This window comes from Marmota marmota, unplaced genomic scaffold (genome assembly GCF_001458135.2).
Source record: "Marmota marmota marmota unplaced genomic scaffold, marMar, whole genome shotgun sequence".
Lineage (NCBI taxonomy): Eukaryota > Metazoa > Chordata > Mammalia > Rodentia > Sciuridae > Marmota > Marmota marmota.
The window spans coordinates 23880766-23907472 of NW_026000221.1; the positions used below are offsets into that span (position 1 = coordinate 23880766).

Sequence of the window (26707 nt, forward strand, 5' to 3'; positions counted from 1 at the left end):
TGGGTCATACGGTAATTCTATATCTAGCCTTTTTCAGAACTCTAGACTGTTTTTCAAAATGGCTGGACACATTCTACCAGGAATGTATGACAGTTTGATTTTCTTCCCCCTCATCAACATTTGTTAATACCCATCTTTCTATTGACATAAGTTTTTAAGAGAGCACTTATTTTTTTTTTTTTAAGTATCAGTGCTCAAAAAAAAATACAATTGTAAAAGCTGACTGCTCATTAAGAGCTTTGAAGATCTGTGGTGATTCAGGAATTCTAAAGGGTAACAATGACATCAGGAGAATTAGAGATTTTTTTCCATGCAATGATCAAGTACAAAATAAGAACACCTAAGAGGATGAAGTAAATACCTTTTTGCTTGGAATTTGATAAAACTGCATCATGAGACTAGAATAAGATTTGGAATGGCTGAACTCCGAAGTGGAAGGCTCTGCATATCTTATGTAGCTCAAATCCCTCATTTTACAGCTGAGGAAAAGAGGGTCCGAAGAAATAAAGTGATTTATCCAAGGTCACCCAGATGATAAGCGGCAGAGCCCAGCTCCGAGGGCAGACTTCTTGACTCCTATTTTATGTTGTTAAGAGATTCTGATGAATCAAAGAAATAGCTCAAAGGTAAAAGTATACCTAGTGGTTCCAGCTTCACGACTCATGGCACATTACGCCAATTAAAATGCGATATACGGGTGATCACTGCTGTGCTTTAATCATATTGTGTCGTCTAAGACATGCTGATGGACATGTGTTTTGGAAAGTCAAATAAAAACCACAGAGTCGGTTGTCGCTGGCTCTGTTTCTTTAATTTACATAGTCTCAGCTTGCCTTTGGGGAATTTACAGACCAAAGCAAACCTGTCCCCTAGAGACACTGTGGCAACAGTTCTTCAAGCAGAGTTATTCTCTTTGTTGTTGCAGTCACTTATAATCAGAGAAATCAGAATGTTAGCATGATTCTATACAATTACATGGCAGCTTCAGTTGGACCAGAATTTCTCCCCCTTAGCATTCTCAGGAATTACCAGTAGCTGAGAAAAATATCCACGATCCAAGATCTGACTTAGGCCCAAAACGCCAAGAGGATTTTTCCCCTCATAAATATATCTGTTCTCCCTCCTCCACCCGGCGGCCCCTCCTTTCCTTTGAAATTTGAGTGTGACTTCTACGCCTTGTGACCTGTTGGAATATACTTGCTTGTTTGCTTTCTCCTATGTTTTTCTTAATGCAATAACTTGAAATGTCAACATGAGGTGACAAGTAAATCCTCAGTCAAAATAAGTTTGCAACCAAATAGGAGGAGGAAAAGAAAATCCATATAAAAAGCGACTATGGAGGTTGCTGAATGGTGGCCAAATCTATGGCCAAAGCAGTAACAGAGCACAAACATGGATCAGCGTACAAGATCATTCTGGGTCTCCTGTCCAGCGCTGCATGCTGGGTCCTTTCCTTTGGGACTCCCCATTTGCCGTGATTTCACAACCATGGTGGCCAGTCGAAGAGAGACCACGACATGCTGGCTACATGCCTCAAAGCCAGAGGTACAGATATGAAGAATGTCTATTAGTTCAGAGGGACTGGGGACAAGTATGTCAGCTTTAAGCATTTCCCTGTGAGGTGGAAACAGCAATATAAAGCGATCCTTCACAATGTAATATGGAGACAATCCAGTCTTTTCCATTCTGACCCGCCATAGAGCTTGGGAGAATCCAGTCCATGAATGGCACAGTCTCTGACAGAGGTGAAATGAAGGTCAGCGGTTGTAAGTGGAAAAGAAAGGGTGACCAGTACCCTGCAGCCCACAGCCCATGGCTCTCCTGGGGTCTTCAACAGCTCGGGGACCACCAGGCGAAATGCACACAGTGCCAGGTTATGGAAAACTCCCCCCTTCAAGCAGCTCCCATATTTTCACCATAAATTCTACCCCTTTCTTCTTGGTGGGGTTGTGCTGGGCCCATGGCAGCTATGGCGGCTCGTCTCATAGGACCCAAGCTGGGAGCGATGGGTTACAAACCCAAATCCCTGTGTTTGTTAAGGGGATTTGTGAATTAAGTTCTCTGAAACTTTACACGGAAAGTCTTCCCCAGTCCGCTGCTGGGTTTCCGGAAGAGAGAAATCCCCACTGCGGATCTCCCTTTGACTCAGTGATGGATACGGGCGCATATAAATCCTGCTAATGGCTTCTGCCTGTCGCTGACAGATTCTGGTCTTGGGCGAAAGCTGGGTTCTCAAAAGCTGCGTTTTGTTTATTTCCAAAGGGGATTTATTGCATGGCTTCTTCAGGGAGCATCAGCATTCCCCAGGACAGCTGTCAGCACCCTTCACTTACTTGGGTGCTCTGAATGGAGGGTCTAATTCATGCTGTTAGATCTGGCACCCTGAACAGTCCAACATTTAGAAATTAAAATCATGTTGGGTAAAATCGAAGGGCTCTGTTATGGAAGTTTCCTCTTTTGGAGGGAGAAGGTTCCTTTCTTGACATACTCCACTCTTTGGATACAAAACTCTTGGTTTTCCTTTGGGAATTTCCACAACTCAGGGGAATGGAGGGAGTGGACATGGAAATCAACTGATTTAAACCATTGTGTGCCTTATCTCCTAGTCATTTAAATTGGTTCAGGGATGGACACATAATTCAACAAGGTCTAACTAGGCATGGTTAAGAAGTCGGGCTTCTGAGAAGCAGAAGTATTTCCTCTTTTATAGAATTATGATGGTAGATGTGAAGTTGGGAGCTACAACATCTTCCAGTTAGGAGACAAGAGGCTAAAGCTCTGACGGCCATGAGGAAAATAAGAACGGAACCAACTGAGAACATTAGAGAGATAGGTCCTGAAAATATGGCTAGTGTCTGGATCAAGCTATGCCTGAAGCCAGGATAACCTGCACTTGCAAATTTTACTAATAAACTTTTTTTTTTTAACTTAGGTTAATTTGGGTTGGGCTTGCTGTCGGTTCCAACGGGAAGAATACTAACAGATAGCTAGATTCACTAAGTAGATTTTGATATGTTCATTAAGTCTAATCTAAAGTCCTACCTTCTCCTAGAACACAGAAACACAATATTATAAAGTTCTTGACATTTTAAACAAAGACGCGAGCGGAAGACCTCTAACATTTCATCCCTCCTGTAACCTCAAGCACCTTTGCTTACCTCAGCAATCATCCTCCCTGCCCAGGGGTCTTTGGCCCATTTCTGTTGGTCTGTTTTGCTTCTCTCTGGCTTTTTACTCCCATATAACCATGCTCTAGATACTTGGAGCTCATGAAATGTCTCCCTTTACCCATGTTATGTCTGGTGGCCACCCTCCTTCCAGAGTCACATTTTCTGTACAGTATTCTATACCAACCCTTCCTAATGCCTCAGTTCTGGAGATGGTTGTGTTAAAAAAAAAGGAGGGGGCGGGGGAGTTAAAGACAAGAGCATTTTGGGAAATACTTCAGGGGGCAGTCTCCTCTCGGATAGGAACAACCAATATGAGAATAGTAAGGGTTCTGGGAATTCTTTCGGGAATGAGCACTACTTCGTTTTATTTACCTCGTTATTTCAATTTGACCATGGTAGCCACCTCCCTCTTCTATTCTGCTTCAGTCACTTAACACTGCACGGCCCTGGGGTGCTGGGGATCCCACACTGGGGAATGAAGCCTTCTATTCATTGTTTCTCATTCCTCGCTTCTCCTTTATTCACTTACTTATTATAAATTTTTTAAAATAACAAAAGTATAGAGAATAACATAACAAGCATGTTGGTAGCTACCATTGGCTTTGCCAAACCTCCATGGAAAGAATCCAAATCAAATATGGTAACATATTAAGATCTACCAGTATCCCATTAGACAGGAGCCATCTTTTAATTCTGTATCCTCTGAATCCTGAACAGTGCCAAGAATATCTGAGATAAAAATTTAATGTTTCTTGAATGATCAATGTTCAGGGCTACTCAGTGGATCATGCTCACCCTTAGAAGAACAGAGGTCATGTTTCTTAAATATCATGCTATCATGACTTCCATATATTTTATCCAGTCACAGCTTTTCTGCTTAAGATGCTGTCTGCATGTTATTCCTCTAAAAGCAACTGAATCAGATAGGACATGTTCTGTTTCAAGTAGCAGAAAACCAAATATCAAAAGCTTATGATATCAGGACACTTATTATTTATTGAATAAGAAGTCTGGAGGCGGGAGGTTTCAAGGTTGGGCACCATGGTCCCAGGCTCTTCCTGGCCTTCTGTTCTACCAACATTACTGTAATAGCCTTTTGTCCTCAAACTTGTCATCTCCTGGTTGAAAGTTGGTCGCTAGACCTCCAGCATCAAGTCCTCTCACCGTGTGCCGTGGCAGAGAGCAAGGCTCTTTTGAACAACACAGGCTCTGTCTTTTTACCGGAGAAGAATTCTTCCCAGAAGCCCGCGGCAGTCTATGTCTTCTGTCTCACATGTCAGAACTTGTCCATGTGGCTCCATATGCGCAAGGGAAGCTGAGAAAGCGAGCATCTAGCCAGGAATTAAGAACATCAGGCCTGGCTTAACTCGGCCATGCTGGTTCCCGGGGACTGACAGACAGACCCACTGGCCCTGAAATCAGGAGCCCTCTGCCCCCTAGCTGAACAAAATTTAGATTCTCTTAGTGCAGCTGAAGAACACAGAGCAGGGACAGGGGATTGGCTATGGGGTTAATAACAGAGTGCACCTGCCAGAATAATATTGGTGTGGTTGCCAGGGTACCTGACCTGGCTGTGAAACTGAAAGGTCAGGTTTCTAGACTCAGGTCTAGAAATTGCGTGGCATTTTTTAAGGCAAAAAGCCATTTGTTCATGTGTTTGTTTGACAGTTAGCTAAGACAGGCTGTATCCTCAAAAGCCTCACTGGTGAACAGACAAACGTCCACAAACAACGAAGTTCAAGGAGGTAAGTGCGCTAATGAAGATCTGTGGACAGTGCCATGGCCTTCAGAGGAGGCCAGTTTACTGGACGGCAGCACAAAGATTCCAGCCTCCAGCTACACAGGTGTTTCCCACAGCCTGTGTAGGAAGAAGCCCTGGATAGGGAGGCCTCTTGGAGGAAGAAGCATTTGAGCTGGAGGCAATTTGGGAGGAGAGGACAAGGTGAAGAGAAGATCAATCCATGGAGAGCAGACAACATGAGCAGAAGAACCAAAAATTAAAAGTGGAGCATGGGGCAAGTTTGAGATGATGTAAATACCTCATGGTGCAGATCTATCGTGGAGAGAGGGAGGTGGAAAGGGCTGAGGTTATTACAGAGGAAATAGGAGAGGAGGCTGCAAAGCATGGAGGGCTTTTTAAAACCCAACTTTATCCCACAGTCGGCAATAGAGAGTTCATGAAAGTTTTAAAGCATTCAAAGTCACTCTCTCCTCCAGAGGTTAGGGAGGCCAATCCCATTTGTAAATTAAGTAACTACTAAATCACAGCACTCCTGAATTACTACAAACTAGGTTTAATAAACACAAAGAACTTATTATAATGTTAAGAAATACCTGTCTGCTGTGTTTCTAAGTTTTTAAGAAACTATGATAAAATGAATCCCTGCATTCTGTCTTACCATAAAACTGAACAGGTTAGGGATACAGCCTGTAAATCCTACAATTATTTAAAGCACAAAGCGTAGCTTGACTATGTTATCGCTTTTAAATAACACTTCACCAGATTCTGGTCCCAAAACCACTTTGGGGAAAAATGCTTTCCTTAGTGACATCACCCCATTTTCCATATAAAATGAAAAAATAAAGGCTCATATTCAGAAATAGTAGGCTACAAAAAGAAGGAGTGGTGTGCCTTAAGAGCCTGCCATGGAACTCCCAACTGCCCTGGAGAGAAACAAAGAAATAAATTAAAAATATAAAACCCCCCAAATACACATAGTTGTGCTTAAAAGGGGTGGGCTGGTTTCTCCCAAATCCATTAATAATATAAATCACTATATTTCATATTCACAGGCATCGCTGAAAGTTCTCCTCTTAATTGCTCCATGGCATCATGTTTTATTTTAGAAAAGTTCAGATTTTATTGCCAGGGACTAATGGGCATAGAGTCCCTGAAGAACTTGTTTTAAAACATCGACCAGTCAACCATAAAAGGGATATTAAAATGGCTACAGAGGCTAAATAAGAATTAAAAAGTATAGCTACTTATTTTTAAATTAGAATCCTCTTTCACATTTAGGGATATAATAAAATGTGTCATAAACTTTCTACTCTCATTCCAAAGTATTGTTGTAAGAATCGACAATAATACAGACACAATCCTATGGTTAAGCTGCACCCATTAAAGTCAAGGGCTCTTTTTAAGCATTATTGAAGGCATTTTAAAATTATAAATGATTACAATGTCATAAAAACATTCCAGGGATAGAAATGGAAAAGGAGAAATAGGAAGGATCTAATGAACAAGGCTGTTAATAAACTTATACCATCAATGGGTCAAGTCCTGGTACAGATGTAGATTTTAGTCAAATGGGAGTCTATAAACTGTGTTCAGATGAGATTGTATGGATCACTGCCGAGTCATTTTATGTCCCCGATAGTGGGGGAGACTCCAGCTTGAACCTTTTCCAAGACCACAGAATATCATCCATTTTACTAATATACAATGCTCCTTACAGAGGCTTGGTACCAATGACCAGTGAAGTAACCCCATTTTCCAAGTGGGAAACCAGCAGTGGGGGATGGGAGAAATGTCCTCAAGTTCAACCTGTGGGGCATATAGATCTCAGGACTCTCACAATGGCTGACAATCCTTCCCTTCATCTGGTGGCCCAGAGGAGGGTGGCTGTTGTTCACCCAAGAGAAGACACCCTCTCTGATAAGCTGTGCAGGGCCCAGTCACATCCGGAACGTGAAAGTGGCTTTTCAGCTTCCTCTTAAAATGGGGCACCAGGCACAAAGAGAATGAAGATGGCTTTTCCCGACAGAAGCACTCACTGGCCAAATAGGACAGACACAGGATGTTCAGCAGAAAGGAACCACCTTTCAGTAAACACAATCTCTGAAAGACCCGAAACAGAGATCTCGGCAGAAATCCAGGTAGGTGCCTAAAGAACACCCCCCCTCCAAACAAACAAACAAACAAAAAAGCAGCGGTCAGCTCAGGAGCAGGACTGCAGAGAGGGCCATGTGCCACTTGATTTCCAATTCTGCAGCACCTTCCGCTCCTCTAAACAGCTTAAATAAAAGCATCTTGAACTGGTTTAGATTCGTCCCCACCAAGCACATTGGTAAAGATAAAAAGAACATGGTTGTTTTCCTTCCTCCGAAAGGGGGCTGGGAAGAGGGGACAGGAGTGGCCTTACAGGGGACAGAAAACAAGAAGAATCAGGTGAGGTCTTTTGCCCACATATGACACCACTGCGCCAGGTTGCTTGAAACTTCCGATGCTCAACGTTGTCCTTCTTTTAATCCTTACTGGTCACAGAGACAGCGGGGCAGGCAGCAGGGGCTGGGTGGAGGTGGAAAGAAGTGTGGTTTCTTCCCCATCCTGCAGTTCCTGGCAGCAGCTGGCCTGTGTAAACATTCAGTAGCCCATCTGAACCTTATTTTAGAACAAAACAATTTCAGTTTTAAAGTGTTTGAATTGCTTTAGCTAAATCTGAGGATTTGCCTATTGAATCTGGAGCTGCTCCCTTTCAACTCTGAATGAAGGAAGAATTATGAGACTGGAGCTATTCAATGAGAGCTATCTGTCCTGGCACTCAATCAAAGGGATTAGGATTTGGAAAGAAAAGCCTACAGGTGATCCTCCAGGAAGCATACCAAGCAGTTATCAAAAACATACAAGTTCAAAGCAGCTCAATTTTCATATGTTAAATGTACTTGGATGCAGCCCCAGGCTCCTTTCTAGGTAAAAAATTGTGTTAAAGCTGTTTGTACTTGCATACTTAGCAGACAAGGGAATAAAAAAAGCACGTGGTGCAGTGGTGCCGGGTCCACTTCACCCCCGTGTAACACAATAAATCAGTCTTGTTCTCTTGGTGCAACAGATCTGATCCCTTGTCCCTGGCATCTCCCACATCATGGCGGATGCTCAGTCACCTCATCTGTGCGAAAGAGCTGCCACACCACCATGCCGCCAGGTCAGACACTGGCATCAGCAGCCTGACAATCAACAGCACGGGCCAATCAGGAACCTTGGGTGTTGTTTTCCCAAGCACTGTGATCTGGGCTTAAGAGTGTATTATCTACTTAATACCTGAACCTGGACACATTGAAAAGAGGAAAGTAAGAACACACACTGAGATCTGGGTTAAAGGAGAGGGTACATTTTGGGTGGCCTTCATGTAGCAGCAAGTCAACAAGAAATATACTTTTTATTGCCATGGAAATTCTACAGGACACACACAAAAGGGTCTAACTCCCTCTGGTGTGCCCAAGAGGCCTCTGGAGAAATAATGTCTATTTTTATAGGAAGAAAGTAAAGCGAGAAGATGAAAACCTGCCCAGCATTTAGTTATTAGAAATGTTCACAAACCATGTAATAGTATGCCAGATGCATAATATATGTTTAATAAATGGCCACAGGAGGAGAGAGAAGAGGCCAGCCTCTACCACATTCCACCTCTATGGGAGGAAGTCAAAGTGCCCACAAGACGCAGCCTGGCATTGACTGATGGGAGGGCAGTGAGGTACCTAAAACCAAGCAGGACAGAGACTTCTCCAGGATGCAGGCGTCTGGGTCTCCACTCACCCCTGCAAGCCCTCACTGCTGAAGAGCTTTGGGAAGTGACGCTTCTGCCCAAACTTTGATAGTTTCATCTGTGAGGCAGAGATAAAAGGCTCCTCTCCCAAAGCAAGAGGCTACTAACTTACTGAATGTATGCTGTATGGCACTGTGTTATGGACTCTACAGGTATTGATTTATCTCCAGCAATACTGCGAATCAGTATTAAAATGATTCTATTTTATAGATGAGGAGTCTGGGGTCTAAACAAGTGATTTGCTGAAAGTCACTGTATCACATAAGCGGTAGAGCACAGATTCTGACCCAGGACTGTCTGAATACAGGGTCCATGTTCTTACCTTCTACCTGATAATACCCCTAACCAGGAGGAGTTTTCTGAACCTGAGTTGCGTGTTATGATTATACTATTACACTACTGAGCTAGAGACCCCACACCCCCTCCCTGCTCCCTACTGTTAATCAATCGCCAGATACCATCCCCACCTGTGCAATGACCTTCTTCTTCCTGCTTTGTGTTCCCTCTGCCAGGGTCCAGGTGAAGGCTTTCACCATCTTCTGCCTTAACTACCGCAACCTGCCAGCTTGCACTTCCTTTCTCCACACCCCTCTCATTCTATTCCCAAAGGTGGAAGCGCCTCCTTTGCTTATCACAAGCCTATACTTTCTTTGATGCCCAGGTCAAATGAAGCTTCCCATCTCCTCTGTGTCCTCAGTGCACATCAGCGGATCTCTATTCAGCGTGCATGTCACCCTCCTTGACATTCTATGTATCCACACTCCCTCCCACCCCTCCCCAGCTAAGTACCTTGAACACCAGACCTTATTTCTTTTGATCTCTGTGGCACTTAGGGTTTTCTAAAACTGGTTTCCTGAACTGGTAAAAAGGGAGGACTCGAGGAGAGGAAAGAGGTCACTGATGTTTGATGCAGATGACAAAACCAATAATAACAAAGAAATAATAACAACAACCCTAGTATGTAATGAGGTATGGCAAAAGATAGTGGGTCAAAATCGAGGCCTTGGTGTCAGTTGCCAAGGTTACCATGCTAGCTTACTAGTTATATTACGTTGAGAAAGATTCTTAATCTCTCTGGTCTTCAATTAATTCATGAATAAAACAGGGGACAACAGTGGTACTTATGCCCCATGCATTTGCTGTAAAGGATTTCAAAAGATAGTAATGAAACACAATAGTAGCTGGCACACACAAAGCGCTAAATACATACGTGGCAGATATACTGTTGCATTGGGTAAGTTGTTTCCTTTTCTTGTCATCTAAAATTCCAACTTCTTGCAACTGGTATGAAAGAGAAGTAAACACTATAGTCCACGCTCCCTCTTTCAGAATCAGAGAGGAAGAAACCCCCCAAAAGCTGGATGTTGTGAGCCCTGCTTAACGTTTTCTCCCTAGCTGAGTTGGAGGCCCCAGTGTATCAGATCAATGCCATAAAGCTGGCTCCTCTTGGCTTGCCTTGTTTTGGCACTGAACAAGCAATTCGAAAGTACATTAAGTTATTTAACAGGTCACCAAGTAGCAGAAAGCTAAAAGTTTAACCATATTTACAAGGAAGAATTATATGAAAATATTTTTATTGATGCTATAAAAACCACCATTAAAAATGACTGCATTGAAAAGCTGAACATGTATGAAACAAATGGGCGACTCTTAAAATGTTACCTGGTTCCAGACAGTCCAAATTTTGTGTCTCGTTAGCAAATAAGATAAATGACTTTGTCTGAGATGATGTTTTATAAATCCTATTAACGGGCTATAAGGGAAGCAATGGTTCCCTAAACGGGAGAATTAATTTTCTGAGTTCAATCCCCCGTTGTACACCCAAAATGAGGGGGTGTCTGGGAGGCTCACTGTTCACACTGTTTTCAGACTAACATGCTAACACTACTCTCTACAGATCACAATTCATGCTTTTCATAGTAAGAGTACATTCCTTATCTCCCTCATGAAAGCCTATGGGTCAAGCTGGGAAATAAAACTCTTGGGTGTTTTTTGTTTTGTTTTGCTATGTTTTAAATAACAGAGAAGGGCACAGTTAACTGATGTTAACTTAACATCAATTAAAAGCAGAGCTAAGTCAGAGTCGTGGCTGGCCCTTGATTTCTTCTACCCTGTGGAGTTTTAAGAGCCAGTGTTGACCACGAGGAGGTGGGATACCCCTGTGTGGACAAACCCACAGGATGGCGGAAGCTCCACTGTCATTTTAAACACTGTATCCCGATGAATTCCAAAGCACTGGTTTGTTTTCTTTAATTTTTTCTTTAAACTTCTGAAACACAGAAGTGATGTATCCTTACCACCATATAAATAAGGGCATAGGGCTTGGTATATAATGTTTTGGCTTTTTTTTTTTTTTTTTTTCAGAGCAAGACGTACTCCAGTGATTGGTACAATTTTGTTTTTGCCTTTTCTTGCCAAAAAGAAAATATGGCTTTAATAGAAGTTTACATCTGCGTGGTATTACTTGCATGTAAAACAGATGTAACCTAATTACATTTTCATTTAAATTGCTAAATAGCTACTTAAGTAAAAAGCTAAAATAACATACAAACAACAGTTACTATAATAACAAGTGTACTTAGAATTAAATGAAAAGGATCAAAGCTACAGCAGACAGAATTTGAGTTGGTCTTTCAAAAAGACAGAGTGACATAACAACGCAGCCTTCATTTACTCAGTAATTTAATGTCTCTACAGCTCAGTCTAGAGACACAGCTCAGCTCAGCCTAGACACATGGAAGAAAATCCATAAAGTTTATATAAAGACTCTGGGTTTCATGAAGATCAGACACACTCTACCAGAGATTATATAGCAAAACCCTAAATTGGAAATTAGAATTCCAGGGCAATACAATCAGCTTGATTATAGTTTTAAGCAGACCCGTCTAGGCTAAAATCAGAAATCAGCTCCCAACTCTGAGATCAGAGCACCCTTTTTATATTTTTAGCAGAAGGCAACACTGCATGTCAGTAATTGCATATTCATGACCCATCCCTTCCTGTGTGCCACACAAAGGCTCATCAGAGGGATCCAGAGCATTGGGGATGATATTCAGGGTTGGTGCACAGTGAAGGGGACACATGGCTTGTCCTCAGAGGAAGAGGGGAAACCTTAGGTTGCCAGTCAGATGGCTAAAAAGGAAGATGAAATCCTAAACAGCGTGCTCTGGACACACTTGAACCTGTTTAACCGGGACTTGCTAGGTAATAGCTTAGCTTTTTCTTTTCTTTTTTTTTTTTTTGGTGGGGGTGCTAGGGATGAACTCAGGGGCAGTTGACCACTAAGCCACACCCCCAGCGGTATTCTGTATTTTATTTAGAGACAGGGTCTCAATGAGTTGCTTAGTGCCTCGCTTTTACTGAGGCTGGCTTTGAACTCGCAATCCTCCTGCTTCAGCCTCCCGAGCACCTAGGATTTTCCTTTTCTATTTTAATCACATTTTTAACTAAAGTGAATTTCAGGCATTTGCTGGTAGTGGTTTTGTTTTAAACGCAATGAGAAGAAAACCAAGCTCTGGAGTCTAAACTTATTTCAAAATCAGAATAGTCTACCACTAAACACGAAGGATTCAGACTAGGAATACATAATGGAAATACTCCCCCACATGCTTTATTCTCTAAACTAGACAAGCCAGTTTTTCCAAAGTTTGTGCAGGAGTGTAGAAAATAAAGAACTTAAATCCAGTCAGTCATTGTTTTATCATGGGCCTGAAATTAAGAATTAAAAAAAAAATTAAAATCTCTATCTCTGCTAAAACTGAGGGTTATATTCTTTAGGCTGAGAAATTCCTTATCAAAGAACTAGCCAATTTCTTTCCCCATCCCCCAGTTTCTAAATATAATTATTTTTCATTTTTTCTATATTTTTATTAGTGCATTAAAATTGCACATAATGATGGGATTCATAGTTAAATGTTCATACATGTATACAACATAATATGACCAATTTGTTCACCAATATTTTCCCTTTCTACCCCCACCCCCCAAGGTGGCCAATTTCTTTTTTGAAATTAGCATCATATTACACCCCAATATGTGTGCTGATTAAAAATTTTTATTAGCTTCTAGTTTCCCTTCTTATGTTATTCCCTTCTCATGTTATGTCCTCTCTCTAGAGGTGGGAACAAATGAAAAGACTTAAGAGCTAGAGGTGAAGAACTGAAAGTTGATTTGGAAAATCCGAAAAATCACCTGAGGCCTACACAAGATGTCAACTTGGCATTTATTTGCACGAGGCCACCTCACACAGTATTTTAATGGAGGAGGGACCTAGAGGGAGGCAATATGCATGCTGCCTTCCAGTGACTCTTCCTTCATTAACACATGGTGCTCAAATCTTAGCAAAGACTTAGCTGGAAACTTAAGACTTAAAAGACCAATGCATGGAAAGTTTAGGGGTTGATTTTTCTTCTTCAGAGCTCGCTGTCCTACCTCAAACCTGCGGTGATTTCCTCTTTGAGGAACCTACAAATCCCCTGGCTCTGCATCCACAGTGAGGTTTATCTGTGAAGAGAAGGGAAAACTACTCCAAGAACCTTCTGTCCCACAGCTATCCCCAGCCTGAGGGCCTTGGCTTGGCCTCTTCAAACTGGCTGCAGTTGGTTTTCAGCAGAGCGTTCCTGAAGTTTCACAATGTGTTGAGAACAAGTTTGTAAAAGACAAGTGAAGGCTTGTCATGATTTTGTAACCAATTATTTCATTTGTATTTTATAAATGGGTCATAAATGTCATTGACTAATTGCTACCTTTCTCCTTCCCTTTAACCCCTCCCTAGACATACTGAGCAAACAGGCAAACCTTGTACCAACTCTTGCCAGAGGCCAGGAATTAATGGACAGTTTTAAACTAAACTTTACCTATTTGGAAGGACATCAATGGCAGCTGAGGACACACTTTAATTTCTCTACTCCCCACAGCTCTTCTCTGTGCCCCCCAAACAAGCTCACTTCCAACAGGACATGCTCTGCTCAAGAAACTCAGATACTAGGAGAAAAGGTGACAGCTAGACAACCCAAAACAAGCCAAGCCGATACTAAATTAATCACATTATAATACCACTGACTTCGTCAAGGTCTTTCCTTGTCTACCCGATCATTATGAAACCAGTCATTACTCAAAATTACAATTAAAGTGATGATTTCTCTGTTTGACCACAGAACAAACACTCTTTTCTGTTGATGCTTAGGAGCTCAGGGAGAGGAAACAGGAATATAGTCTGTCTCAGAATGCACTTTAAAGAATCATCACATTCCAAAGGCTGATTGACAGGGCTGGGGGTGGGGGCCGAGGAAGGGAGAAACTACTCACTTTGTGATGGGTTGAGTGTCAGTAAGAGAAGCAGCTGAGGTCGGCTCTGCCCTATAAACTTTTCTGAAATGCCACTCCCTTAAAAGTCGGCCTTGACAAAAGCTCTATCACTGGGAAGAAATGATATGAATGAGACAAGCTGCCCTCAATCTCAGAGTGACTGCATTCTCCACAGTAGCAGGGCTTTAAGCCACAGTAAAGTAATTGTTCCGAAGGTACCAGGCTGCAAAACACCTCCTTTGGAGAAAGGGAAGGGACTGCCATCAGCACCTAACTCTACCTTTTCTGAATGCTAACATCACAACGTGTGGCTTGTAGGCCAGATCTGGTTCTCAAATATCTTGCCAAAATGTTCACATATGTACCTTTCATACAAAAATCTAGACTCCTGGCTTCTTTGTGGGGAATAAATCTGAGCCATCCACAACAGAGGGTCCACATTCCATCATGGCAACATTGACTGGAGCAGAGGCCCGGCTGTCCCCTTTAGACTGGGGTGTGCTTTGGAGTTCTCTATGGTCCCTACTCCCTATTTGCTGCTGGTTCCTGCAAGGGTCTGAGTGTACCACTGCTGGGGAAAGTGTGTGTGAGATTACTAACCATCCAACCAATAATTATTTTCCCCACTTTAAAGGTAGAGAGAAAAGGGTTTCAGAAACTCTAAGTCCTCTGTTATTCCTACCGTCACCAAAATTCCACTCCACTGAGAAAGTCGGTATTTGAGTTTCAAAACAATGTATGCCACTCAGCCTTACTCTTGCCTGAAGACATCCTGGGCCCCAGTGCACTCAGACTGGCTGACCATCAGGTCAGCGTCTCCTCTAAAAATTATCCAATACCCTAAGGGTCTGTTGCATGTTTTAAAGGCAAACTATGAAAATGAACTCTGCTATTCTCTGAAGAGAAAATGGATCCTAGTCTTATTTATTCTTATTTATTACTCCAAAATTAAGTTTGCTAAAAAGTTGAACTATCCGACATACATTTTCAGCTTGACTCTTTTATACAATCATGGAGAAAAACCATCATTCCTCATGATGTATTTTTTTTTTTTATAATGAGGACCATAAAAGCACAGGGAAATCTCAGGATCTTTGGAAATAAAAATGAATGTACATATTTTGCACTAGCTAGCAGTAATTACTTTACCATGTGAGGCTCGGGGTAGGTAGTAATGTGCAATATCTTTAAACTTGGAGCCATCCCAAAAAACAAACAGAAAAAAACCTGACCCCTGACCCTGTTCTGAAGCATCACTCCCCGCTTGGGTAGTGTTTGCATGCTGAAATATTTATTTCCTTCATAAAAAAATCTATCTGAATATCCAATCTCTCAGCAGTAAAGAGTCTTATTTCCATGTTAGCAGAAGCCCTTAAGTAATTTGGGGCTATGATCTTAACACTACAAGCTTTACCCACTTAAAACTTTGCCAGCTTGGAGCTGCATATTTTCCTCACCAGCTTCTCATTTGCAAAACACAGCAGAGATTCAGGTGAAAGGTGAGGAAGTTTCAACAGCTGCAGAGCCCAGTTAGGAAACTAAGTTTCTTGGGCATAGCTTCCAAGAGAGCAATATTTCTGAGCTTTCTGTCACTGGAAAAAGATGGATTTGTACCAGTGGGGATGAGCAGGTTCTAGCAAGCAGGTATGATAATGGAAACCACTGGACCTGGCATGGGAGAGGGTGAAGCCTCTCTGAACCCTAAAGATTGACTATTTCCTAGCAACATCTCTGACTGTAACTGGAGCACACGACTATCATAAAGCTGACTATCATAAAGCTTTTCGTCATCTATTTGCTGGTTATGCTATGTGAACAAGAAAGTCTGATAAAAATTACTTGGTATTTAATTTACACCATGAAGAAGAGGAATCTAAATCTCATAAAGTGCTTCACACTACATCAAACTCACAAACTTGAGCAGACAAAAGAAGAGGTGTACTGCCCTGTCATCCAGATGAGAGCCTTATCTATAGTTAAGGCTGAGAAAACCCAACGCCTCCTCCATAATGCTTTCTAATAACAGAGGGGTGAGGTGAGTCATTGCTGAATTTTTCTCAGAGGTCTTGGATCAAGATATTGAAATAAGCTCAGAATGGCTCTTAAAAAGCAGAAGGCTTCAGGCTTCCCTTCATGCCTACTGACATTACTTAGAGGGTAAATGGCTTCCTGTGGTGCTATGATTTAGGAGATCACTGGGGAATATGGACCTCTTCTTTCAGATGCCATTAGAAATTTACCTCCAGATTTAATCATAGTTTGCTAGACCTAAAGCACTATAGAGGAACTCACACTAGCTCTGTGAGGTGAACTGACTATACTTTGTTTAGACTTACGAATGTGTGAGAATTTTTAAAAAACTAAAATTCCAAGCTGTATCAGGAAGTGGTTTTTGCATCTAATCCTCTATCAGTTATGGTTTCTTTCAGGCTGGGGAGAAACATCATGGCAACAACAACAAAGAAATAAAATGGTTGTAAACTGAGCTACTTAAGTATGGAAATCTCTCTGCTTAAGAACATTCAAGTTAGAATTATTGATTAGAACAAATTTAAATACTAGAGCAAAAGTATGCCCCCAACAGACTATACTGCAAGTGGCTCCTTAATGCCACCTTTGCTTTGCAAACAAAAGGTTTTATGATGCACCTTGAGAGGGAGGCACTTCTATTAGTTGTACATGTTGTGAATCAGGGCTTGGCCTTGCCTTCTCAGCCCATCTGGGTAAAGGAGAAAGAGGTCCTCCCATATGGGTAAATAAGGCCTCCCAGGTTCCAAGAGGGGAGTGTGCACTGGACTTCTGCCCCTCACACCTATCATGTCAACCCCCCCAGGTATAACCTAATTACTAGCACTGAATATGAAAAAATGTACAAGGCAAGTCTCCCTCCAGCCACCCTGGTTTTTAGGTAGCAAGATTCTGTCAATCTCCCTTGAAAGCAGAGACTAGTTTCTATTTTTCACAATTGTTTGGTAAAATGAACCCAACAGCACCAATGTAGAAAAATGTGGAATACACCAAGGGATTTGACAGCCCGAAATAATTAGGAGACCTATTAGAAGAGAGAAGTCGGGTGGTTTCCCTTTGTGACAAACCAGTTCTTCTTGACTTAAGGGTGGGACTGGTTCTAACTTCCTCACAGGGACACCCACAGAGCTGAGATCTGCAAGCCTGGTTCTCTAGGGGCATGAGGAGCCCTGAGTGTGCAACTGGCAAGCCTTGTAAGTAGAGAAGCCAGGTTTTAAGATCTAGAGATCAGACTTAAGGATCCTTGTCACCATATTTAGGCTTAAGGATTCCTGTGGAAGCAAAAAGCTCCTGAGGAAAGGGCAGGCTGGTGACTTCCCAGGGGGTGGCTGAGCATCCAAACAGCTTCGAAAATCATCCTCAGAGTTGGCTGGGAGAATAACAATTCTTAATTATAAATTATGGATTGTGATTTAGGAAAACAGAGTCAGTGAAAGTAAAGTCGTGCCAGGTGGACAGACACTTTCATTCTCTTGTTGACCTCAAAATTGAGACTTGCCCCACAAGGATCCACATACCTGTAAATTATGTAGCAACAACTTGCTAGTGAGCTCAAAGCCACCGCAGCTATTAACAAGTAACACACATGCCAAAAAAAGACAAAAAAAATTGGGGAGGGGTGACAAGGAGGAGAAGACAAGAAATTTACACACACACAGCCATCCACATGAGAAACGTTCAAACTCAATAAAGAAAGAAGTGAGATGTTACTCTTTGTCCATCAAACTGGAGAATCTGTTTAAAGACAATATTCCATACTGCCCAACGTGAGAAGGGAGAGGCATTCTGAAAAACTACTGAGGAAATTATAAATTGGTACATCTTTCCAAAAATCAAATTAGCAAGGTTTTATTTAACACATATTTGTCAAGTCCCAACAATCTGTTTATAACTTAGAATGTATATTCTCTAACACCTAGTGATCCCCAAGAAAGTGTCAAAGATTCTTATTAAAAGATGTCTACAATAATATTTAAAAGTAAAAATTAAAGAGATATACTAAAAATAAATTGTACACTTTGAGGGAAATTATCTTTGAATGATGAGTAGTAAATGAGAAAATTATGATATATTCTGTGAAAAGAGTACAAATTTTTAATACAGAAATATTTCTAATTATACACCAATGTTAATAGTCTGGGTACTAGGATTTGGGGTAATTATATGTGCTATCTATAATTTTCTAGAATGAGCATTTATTAATTTTAGATATAGGAAAAAAAAAACCTGAGCAATGAAAGAGGAATTAGCTAAAGAGCAGACATATTTAGAATCTCAAAAACATGTAACTAGCCGGGCATGGTGGCACATGCCTGTAATCCCAGAGGGTCAGGAGGCTGAGACAGGAGGTTGTGAGTTCAAAGTCAGCCTCGGCAAAATCGAGGCACTAAGCAACTCATTGAGACCCCATCTCTAAATAAAATACAAAATAGGGCTGGGGATGTGGCTCAGTGGTTGAGTGCCCCTGAGTTCCATCCCCATATCCTTCCCCTCAAAAAAAAAAAAAAAAAAAAAAAAAACCCATGTAACTGAACAAGAAAATGTGATAATAAAATTATAAATACACAGTTTAGTGGAGATTTACAAATCCTTAAAAGTTCTAGGACCTAAAATAATACTGAAGGAGCATGTAAAAGAGAATCAGAAAACATTTAGAACAGGAGATCCATCAGAGATCCCCCTGTTTAATCTCCTCATTATGTAGTTGTGGGAAGTAAGAATTAGTTGTGAGATGGCTTGATCTGACATTGCAAGATAGACTGAAAGCTAGGACCTTCAGCTTCCAATCTATGCTGTTATAAAGGACTGTAAATAGGTTTCATCTAAATTGCAAGTAGCAGTCAAGTGGTCACAGCTGTCTGATGTACTGCGCTGAAAAGACCACACAGAGGGAGACACGCGTTGAGGTGAGTGATGTCATCAATAGGGAACGCACCTGCGAAAAACTCCACAATATTGGCTTTTCCAAACCAGTGTTTCTCACTATAAAATAACAAGTATCTATTTCTAGGGGGAACATTTGATATAAATAAGGAGTAACTAAAACTATATCTTCTAAGCCGGTGGCATACGCCTATAATCCCAGCAGCCTGGGAGCCTGCAGCAGGAGGATCGTGAGTTCAAAGCTAGCCTCAGCAACTTAGTGAAGTCCAAAGGAACTTAGCCAGATCCTGTCTCTAAATAAAAAAAAGGGGGGATGGGGGTGTGGCTCAGTGGTTAAGTGTCCCTGGGTTCAATCCTCGGGACAACAACAACAAAAAAGACCCTATAGTCCAATGCACCAAGAATGAAGAAAAAGAAAAGTACAAATTTTTCAACCAAAAGGGAGCCACTGTAGGTTTATAAAGGTGCGCATCATGCCACAATGAAATATTTATGCTCTCTCCCCATTAGGAAGCTGGGAGGAAGAGTAAAAAAGTTGAAAGAGCAAACTCATGCCCTTCCTCTGGAAAGCTATAAATAGAAATAAACTTCAAAGTTTTTAGGGAACTTGCATTCAAAGGCCTTGATGCTTAAATGGCCAAAAGCCAATCAAGCCTTGAACAAACTTCAAAAGGGTCAACATCACGGGAAAGTCAGGAATGAATGAGTTCTACTGAGAACTGTTAACTGGGGCCTGGGGGTGGGGGTGGGGCACCAGAAAATACCTCTAAAAAGAAATCCCACCTATGAAAATCCTAACTAAAACACCAGCAAATCAACTCCCTGCTCATATTACATCAGGACCAAACACGTTTTATCTCAGGAGGGCAAGGATGGTTCACAATGTGATATGATACCTTTAAAGATTAAAAGAGAAAGTCATGTGATCATCTCAAAAGGCCCCTCCCCCAAATAGTGTTTCATCAAGCACAGCACACATTAAAGAGAATAAGAATTACTTTACTTAATAAAGGATATTTGCAAGAAATTTAGCAAGTCTCAAGTTTAATTGCAAAACATGATAACTATTCCAAATAACATCAGAAAAAGAAAGAGCATATCTACTATCCCTTCTACTATTCAATATTATTCTAGAAATGACAGATAGGGCGGGAAGAGGGAAAAACTAAAAAGCGTTATGAGTTAAAAAATTTAAAAAACTCCTTAAAGACACAGAAGACGACACAAGTAAAGAGTATATCAGTGGATGAGGAGAAAAATATTGGTTTTGGAAAAACTTCTGCAACATATAAATCCATAAAATCCAACACATTTATAATAAAAATGGCAACAGAGTTTTTAAAATAAAATTAAGTGCAGAAATTGAGATGTTAATTTTCTGCAATTTGGTAAATAATACAACTGTCTCCTTAAATCAATGAAGGCAAGAATGGTTTATTCTATAAATGGTGTTGTACCAACTAGCTATTTGAAAAATGATAAAGTTAATCCCTACGTAACAACTGTTTACAAAGGTGAAGTTCAGGTGGATTAAAGAAGTAAACATTAAAAACAAAACTTGAGGGCTGGAGTTGTGGCTCAGTGGTAGAGCACTTGCCTGGCATGTGTGAGGCGTTGGGTTCAATCCTCAGCATCACATATAAATAAGTAAGTAAGTAAATAATAAATAAACAAATAAATAAGCAAGCAAGCACGTAAATACATAGTATATAAAATAAAAGATCCATTGACAACTAAAAAAAATTTCAAAAAATTTTGAAATTCATCAAAATATGAGAAAAGTAAATTTATATATATATATATATATATATATATATTTAAAAGCATAGAAAAAGAAAGGTAGTCTTGAGAAAGACACAATGTGCAAAAACTCTTAAGGGAAAGAATAACATATTTTTAAAAGAGCACATGAAGTTCTTTGTATACTCTAGATATTAGGGCTCTATCTGAAGTGTGAGGAGTAAAGATTGGTTCCCAGGATGTAGGCTCCCTATTTACCTCTCTTATTGTTTCTTTTGCTGAGAAAAAACTTTTTAGTTTGAGTAAGTCCCATTTGTTGATTCTAGTTATTAACTTTTGTGCTATGGGTGTCCTATTGAGGAATTTGGAGCCCGACCCCACAGTATGTAGATCATAGCCAACTTTTCTTCTATCAGACGCCGTGTCTCTTATTTGATATCAAGCTCCTTGATCCATTTTGAATTAACTTTTGTGCATGGTGAGAGATAAGGGTATAATTTCATTTTGTTGCATATGGATTTCTAGTTTTCCCAGCACAATTTGTTGAAGATGCTATCCTTCCTCCATTGCATGCTTTTAGCCCCTTTATCAAATANATGCCAAATGTCTTCTTTGATATAAGGAGAGTAACTAAGAACAGAGTAGGGACGAAGAGCATGAGAAGAAGATTAACATTAAACTGGGATGAGAGGTGGGAGGGAAAGGGAGAGAGAAGGGAAATTGCATGAAAATGGAAGGAGACCCTCAGGGTTATAAAAAATTTCATACAAGAGGAAGTGAGGGGAAAGGGGAAAATAGTACAAGGGGGAGAAATGAATGACAGTAGAGGAGGTAGAGAGAGGAGAGAAGAGGGGAGGGGAGGGGAGGGGATGGGGGATAGTAGAGGATAGGAAAGGCAGCAGAATACAACAGACACTAGTATGGCAATATGTAAATCAATGGATGTGCAACTGATGTGATTCTGCAATTTGTATACGGGGTAAAAATGGGAGTTCATAACCCACTTGAATCAAAGTGTGAAATATGATATATCTAGAACTATGTAATGTTTTAAACAACCAACAATAAAAAAATTTAAAATAAAATAATGTGACAGGAAGGAAAAAAAAAAGAGCACCTGAAGAAATATTAAAACATGTAAGATAAAAGCCATAATTAAGGGTTGCAGCTGCAGCTCAGCCCTAGTGTGCTTGCCTAGCATGCATAAGGCCCTGGTTTTGATTCCCAACACTGAAAAAACAAAAGCATAATTAAATTTATATGAATAAGAAGTGACAGAAAGAATATATTTGAAACACATAACAGAAGAGTATTAATATCCAGAACATACAAAGAAGTACAAGTCAATAAAAGATAAACAACCTAACAGACAAAGGCATAAAGGATCTAAACCAGCAATTCAATGTAAAAAGAGGCTCACAAATAATTAGAAACATGAAAATTAAAACAATTTTTTCACCTATCAAAGTGAAAAAAATAAGATTGGTAAGTTTATATCAATTTTTCACACAGAGTAGATAAGAATGAAAATTAAAGTTTTTATAGGCAGCTATTCAACATTTAGCAAAATTTTAAAGGTGCAAAGATTTTAACCTATTAAAGCCATTTCTTGGTATTAACACTAGTGAAGCAGCTCAAATATACACACAGGGCATTCATTACAATATGATTTATAATAGTGAAAATGGGGGAAAAAAGAAAACAAAACAAGGTAGTTAAATAAAGTAGGATATATCTATCTACCATGATATTCATATTTTGGAAGACCATGCAGTAATGATAATGTAAAGGAATTTATTAGATTCTATGTATTAACATGAATGGCTTTGTAACTCAGTTTACAGTACATAAACTAATAAAGTTGTACAATAGGGATTATATCATTTTAAAAAGACAGAGAGAAAGAAAAATGAATGAGGAAAGAAATGAAGATAAGACCTTGCATAAGAGAAAAAATGACTAAAAAGAACAAAATATTGTATATTTTCTACTGGCACATATGCGTGCAGAGGCACAGGAGAAAGACCTACACACAGGAACTGATTACATTACTTTTGCAACAGAGAGCAATACACTTGGGCAGGAGAGTCAGGAACTCTGCTTTCCTGGAGAGGCAGCTCTGAGTAGTGTTATGAACAAAGGTTCTGGAGGTAGACTACCTGGTTCAGACGGTTAGTCAGTCTGTGCCTCAGCCTTTTTATCTAGGGGGTAATAACAGTACCAATCCTTGGAGTTGGTGTGATCCATAAATAAATCCCTATACATCCAGCATGCGTCTGGCATACAGTAAACGCAACATCAATATTAGCTGCTAGAGTGAGCTATACAAAAATTACTAATATATGACTGCTGATCTACAAAAATGGCAATTTTATATGGTTCAATCTAACATTATTTACATTATTTTGATCTTTTAAAATTCAAATGATATGCCTTTTTTAAGGACTGCAGAGAGGGGAAATTGAGGAGAAGATCACTAGAGTGAAGAGAGTCTGGAGGGAGTCCTCATTGTGTAGACAAATTGAATATTTTCAATATCTGTGTCTAGAAAGATCTTGTCTTTGGGGAAGAAAGCCAATATTTAGAGTAACTTTGCCAAGTAAAACTTGAGATATGCTTTCAAAATCTACTTACACATATTTCCATATAAATCCATGATACCAAATCTCTACATAAATGACTAAATTCTGTGTAATGGAAAGAACTTTATTAAATTCAGAATTTCCAAGAAATAATACATCAATTAGCATAAAATAAATAATTAAACTTATTCGGGCAAAGTAGTTTACACTAAATAAAAAGCAGGTCTTAAATATGTTATGATTGTAACACCCTTACAATGTTTAGAACATACAATTTAGAACGAATTATAATATTTGAAACCAAATTAAGCAAATCTTTATATTTAAAAAGTGCTCGCCGGGCCTTAGTTTTAGTGCTCAAGTGCTCTTATTATCAATTTTTAAATGTGCTCTATAGAGAAAAAGTAAAGTGCGACACCTCAGCTGAAGTCAATTTAGGAATAGAAAAACATATACATATATAAAAACAAAGCTCAAGCATTAAATAAACAACTTGAGGAGAGAGGAGATTCTATAAATAGTTTGACATTATTATACAATCTTCTCTGCATATCTCGTAATGGAGACATTGCTATGGGTGATTGAAGAAATAAGCAACTTTGACATTTCTGGATGTAACTTGAGGAGATTATTTCATCATAAAGGATTGGTATAGAATATCCTAACCAACAACTCAATATCAAAACTCTCCTTGCAACTCTAAAACAGTGCAGAATGACATTTAAAATAATCCATTTATCACCATCCAATACAAGCTGCTTGTTCACAAAATGTCAGTGACAAGGCTGGAGCATTCCCATTCCTAGGCAGAGAGTGCCTGTGACAAGGAATCTTTAATATAGCATCAACTTCATTTCCTTATATGCTATTGCTTTACCTTGGACTTCAGCTCACCGAGTTTTTGCAATTTGTATGAGCAGCGATACAAATGAAATGCCTTTTCTTTTTCCCACGCACAATAGAAAGATTCTCTTCTAAAGATAATGAAAAGTCTGCATAATATTTGTAGGCAAGTAATTTACTCATGGTGAATCCTTGATTTTATTTTTTAAAGCCATCTTTTGTAAAAGCCCAGTATTTTAATTCCAAATAATAATTCCAAAAATTCAAATAATTCTTTATAATGACAACAAAGGTAATAGTGACTTGCATTTATATGTTATTAATTCAAAGTGGTTTTATACAAGGTTTATTGTAAGCTCTTCACCTGACAAACCCCTACATCCCTAGGGATGTAGTTTGGTGGTAGAGTACCCCCAGGTTTAATCCCTAGTACTAAAATAAAAAAAGAAAAGAAAAGAAATTCCTGACTCAGTATAAATCCCTTTGTATCACAAACAGCAAAACTAAACCCAGGGTAGAAGACAAGCCAGAAGAAGAATCCAGGCTTCCACATCTCTAGTCTATAATGTCATCCTCAAAAGTAAGCTCTGTAGAGGAAGAGACAAAGGATGTCAACAGGCTACCTGTTGCCTTAGGGTTAACCCAAAGGAAAATGTCAAGATATCATCATTGCAGGCTTTAAAGAGGTAACCAGGATGGGTGACCAATTAAGGCTATTACTTCACTCTCAATGAATCAGATTTGGAAATGGCAATTAAGTAGTAATTGGGAATAAGTTTAGACAGAGACCTTTCTGGGAGTGTAACTGTGACCTAGATTTGATGAAACTTATTCCCAGCAGTGGAGATGGGGGTGCTCCATCCCACCAAAGGGAGAGCATCTGGGGTCAGCCTCCTGCTGAGCAGTCCTGCCACTGTTAAACTCTGAAATGGCGGGGGCCCAGCAGCAAAAATAACCTGACTCTCTGTGCCAGGCCACCTGCTTCTAGTCTATGCCTGATGATCCTCGTTGGGAGGCTAAGTGCCATATGGGATCTTGAACCCCTGTTTTTTTTTATTATAATGTATGAAGTTAAGCATTTCTGCATGAAACTGATTTGGTGCTTTATTTTCTTCATTAACTACCTCGGTTAATTAAGTTCCCACCTGAGGGTGAGATAGGAAAACAAAAGGGGAATAGGTATATTTTCTTTTCTGTATATTAAGAGATCACAGTATCCTCAGAGCCAAAGTAAGCACTGCCTTAAACTGTTTAAAGTGGCCTTAGAGTGGCCAGCAGACATTGGTCTATCAACTGTGCTACTCTCTGTGCACACCCAAGAGCACAACTCCTCCTCCCTAAAAGTGTACGGTTTCTTCCAAAGAAAACTGGCTGAGAGTGACAGAAGAGCCTGAAATGCAAAGTTGACTTCAAGTTCAGTCTACACAGCCTTGGGGACCCATGTAGGCTTTTTTCACTATGATTTGCAGCCAATAAGGAAATGATACAGCTGAATGTAACCCATGAAATTAACCTGGGTTAGTCTCTACGTTCTATGAAATCAGAAGCTAAAGACCAGAGACATAAGCTAGTTAATAACTACAACTTATTACATGTCCTGAGTTGTAACAGTTAAAGTAACTTAATGTACACATGACACCATTTTAGTTTCATGCCATCACAACGAGTTATAGAGAAGCAATTCCATTTTGCAGATGGGGAGACTGAGATCTACAGATATGAGAGAGGAAGTGTGATACTGGATAAGTGTTTCATCTTTCTGAGCCAGAGTTCCCTCACCTAAATGGGGAAAATAATACTGACTACCTCATAGGATTGTTAAGAATCAAGAATATATAGCTGGGAATTGTGACACACACCTATAATCCCAGCAACTTGGGAGGCTGAAACAGGAGGATCTTGAGGTCAAAGCCAGCCTCAGCAAAAGCAAGATGCTAAGCCACTCAGTGAGACCCTGTCTCTAAATAAAATACAAAATTGGAGCTGTGGATGTGGCTCAGTGGTCGAATACCCTGAGTTCAATCCCCAGTACTCCCCCAAAAAATAATATATGAAGAATGCTAACAGGTATTTCAGCACTGGCTAAGTATTTGTTGCTTTTGTTAAGCTATTACTAAATAAAGGGCAGAACCAGTAATAGAACCCCCTGTCTCCAAATTATTGGCTCAGTTCCCTTTCCATAGACGGCGCTACAAGGAACTCAGATTACATATCATTTGTAGTTAGAATATACACCATGCAGAGTGATGAAGGAGGGAAGAGTGGAGGCAAGAGATGAAATCCATCCAAGACATGAAGATTAGCTGTTACCAAAAGAAATATATATATATATATATATATATATATATATATATATATATATATATATGGCATCAGGCAATCATCATCCACATTTGTGACTGCATTTCATAGAACAGTGTGCATGGGATTTTATTAGATGGCTCTGCCAAAAACATACTGGCAGATACAGATCTGAGCTTGTGGTTCACCAGAACACAAAAGCCCCTCTTCAGGAGGGGGATCCTGCTTGGGCTGGCTCAACTCCAAGTAAATGCACAGTTAAAAGTAGCAGCTGCAGCGGTGCTGAGATGGGGGGGGGGGGGCCTGT

General features: G+C 40.1%; 1 protein-coding gene across 2 annotated transcripts in view; it reads right to left on the reverse strand.

Moving 5' to 3' along the window:
* Fto (FTO alpha-ketoglutarate dependent dioxygenase) overlaps positions 1-26707 on the reverse strand; it is a 371520-nt gene that overhangs the window by 90603 nt on the left and 254210 nt on the right. Inside the window, exon 9 of one of the 2 annotated variants that reach the window (XM_048792184.1) lies at positions 47-7524. The exons of the other annotated variant lie outside the window; for it this stretch is intronic. Coding sequence (XP_048648141.1) covers positions 7425-7524 — 100 coding nt within the window. The 3' untranslated portion in view covers positions 47-7424. Of the gene's footprint in view, positions 1-46; positions 7525-26707 lie in introns of those variants that run through there. 2 annotated transcript variants of the gene reach the window in all.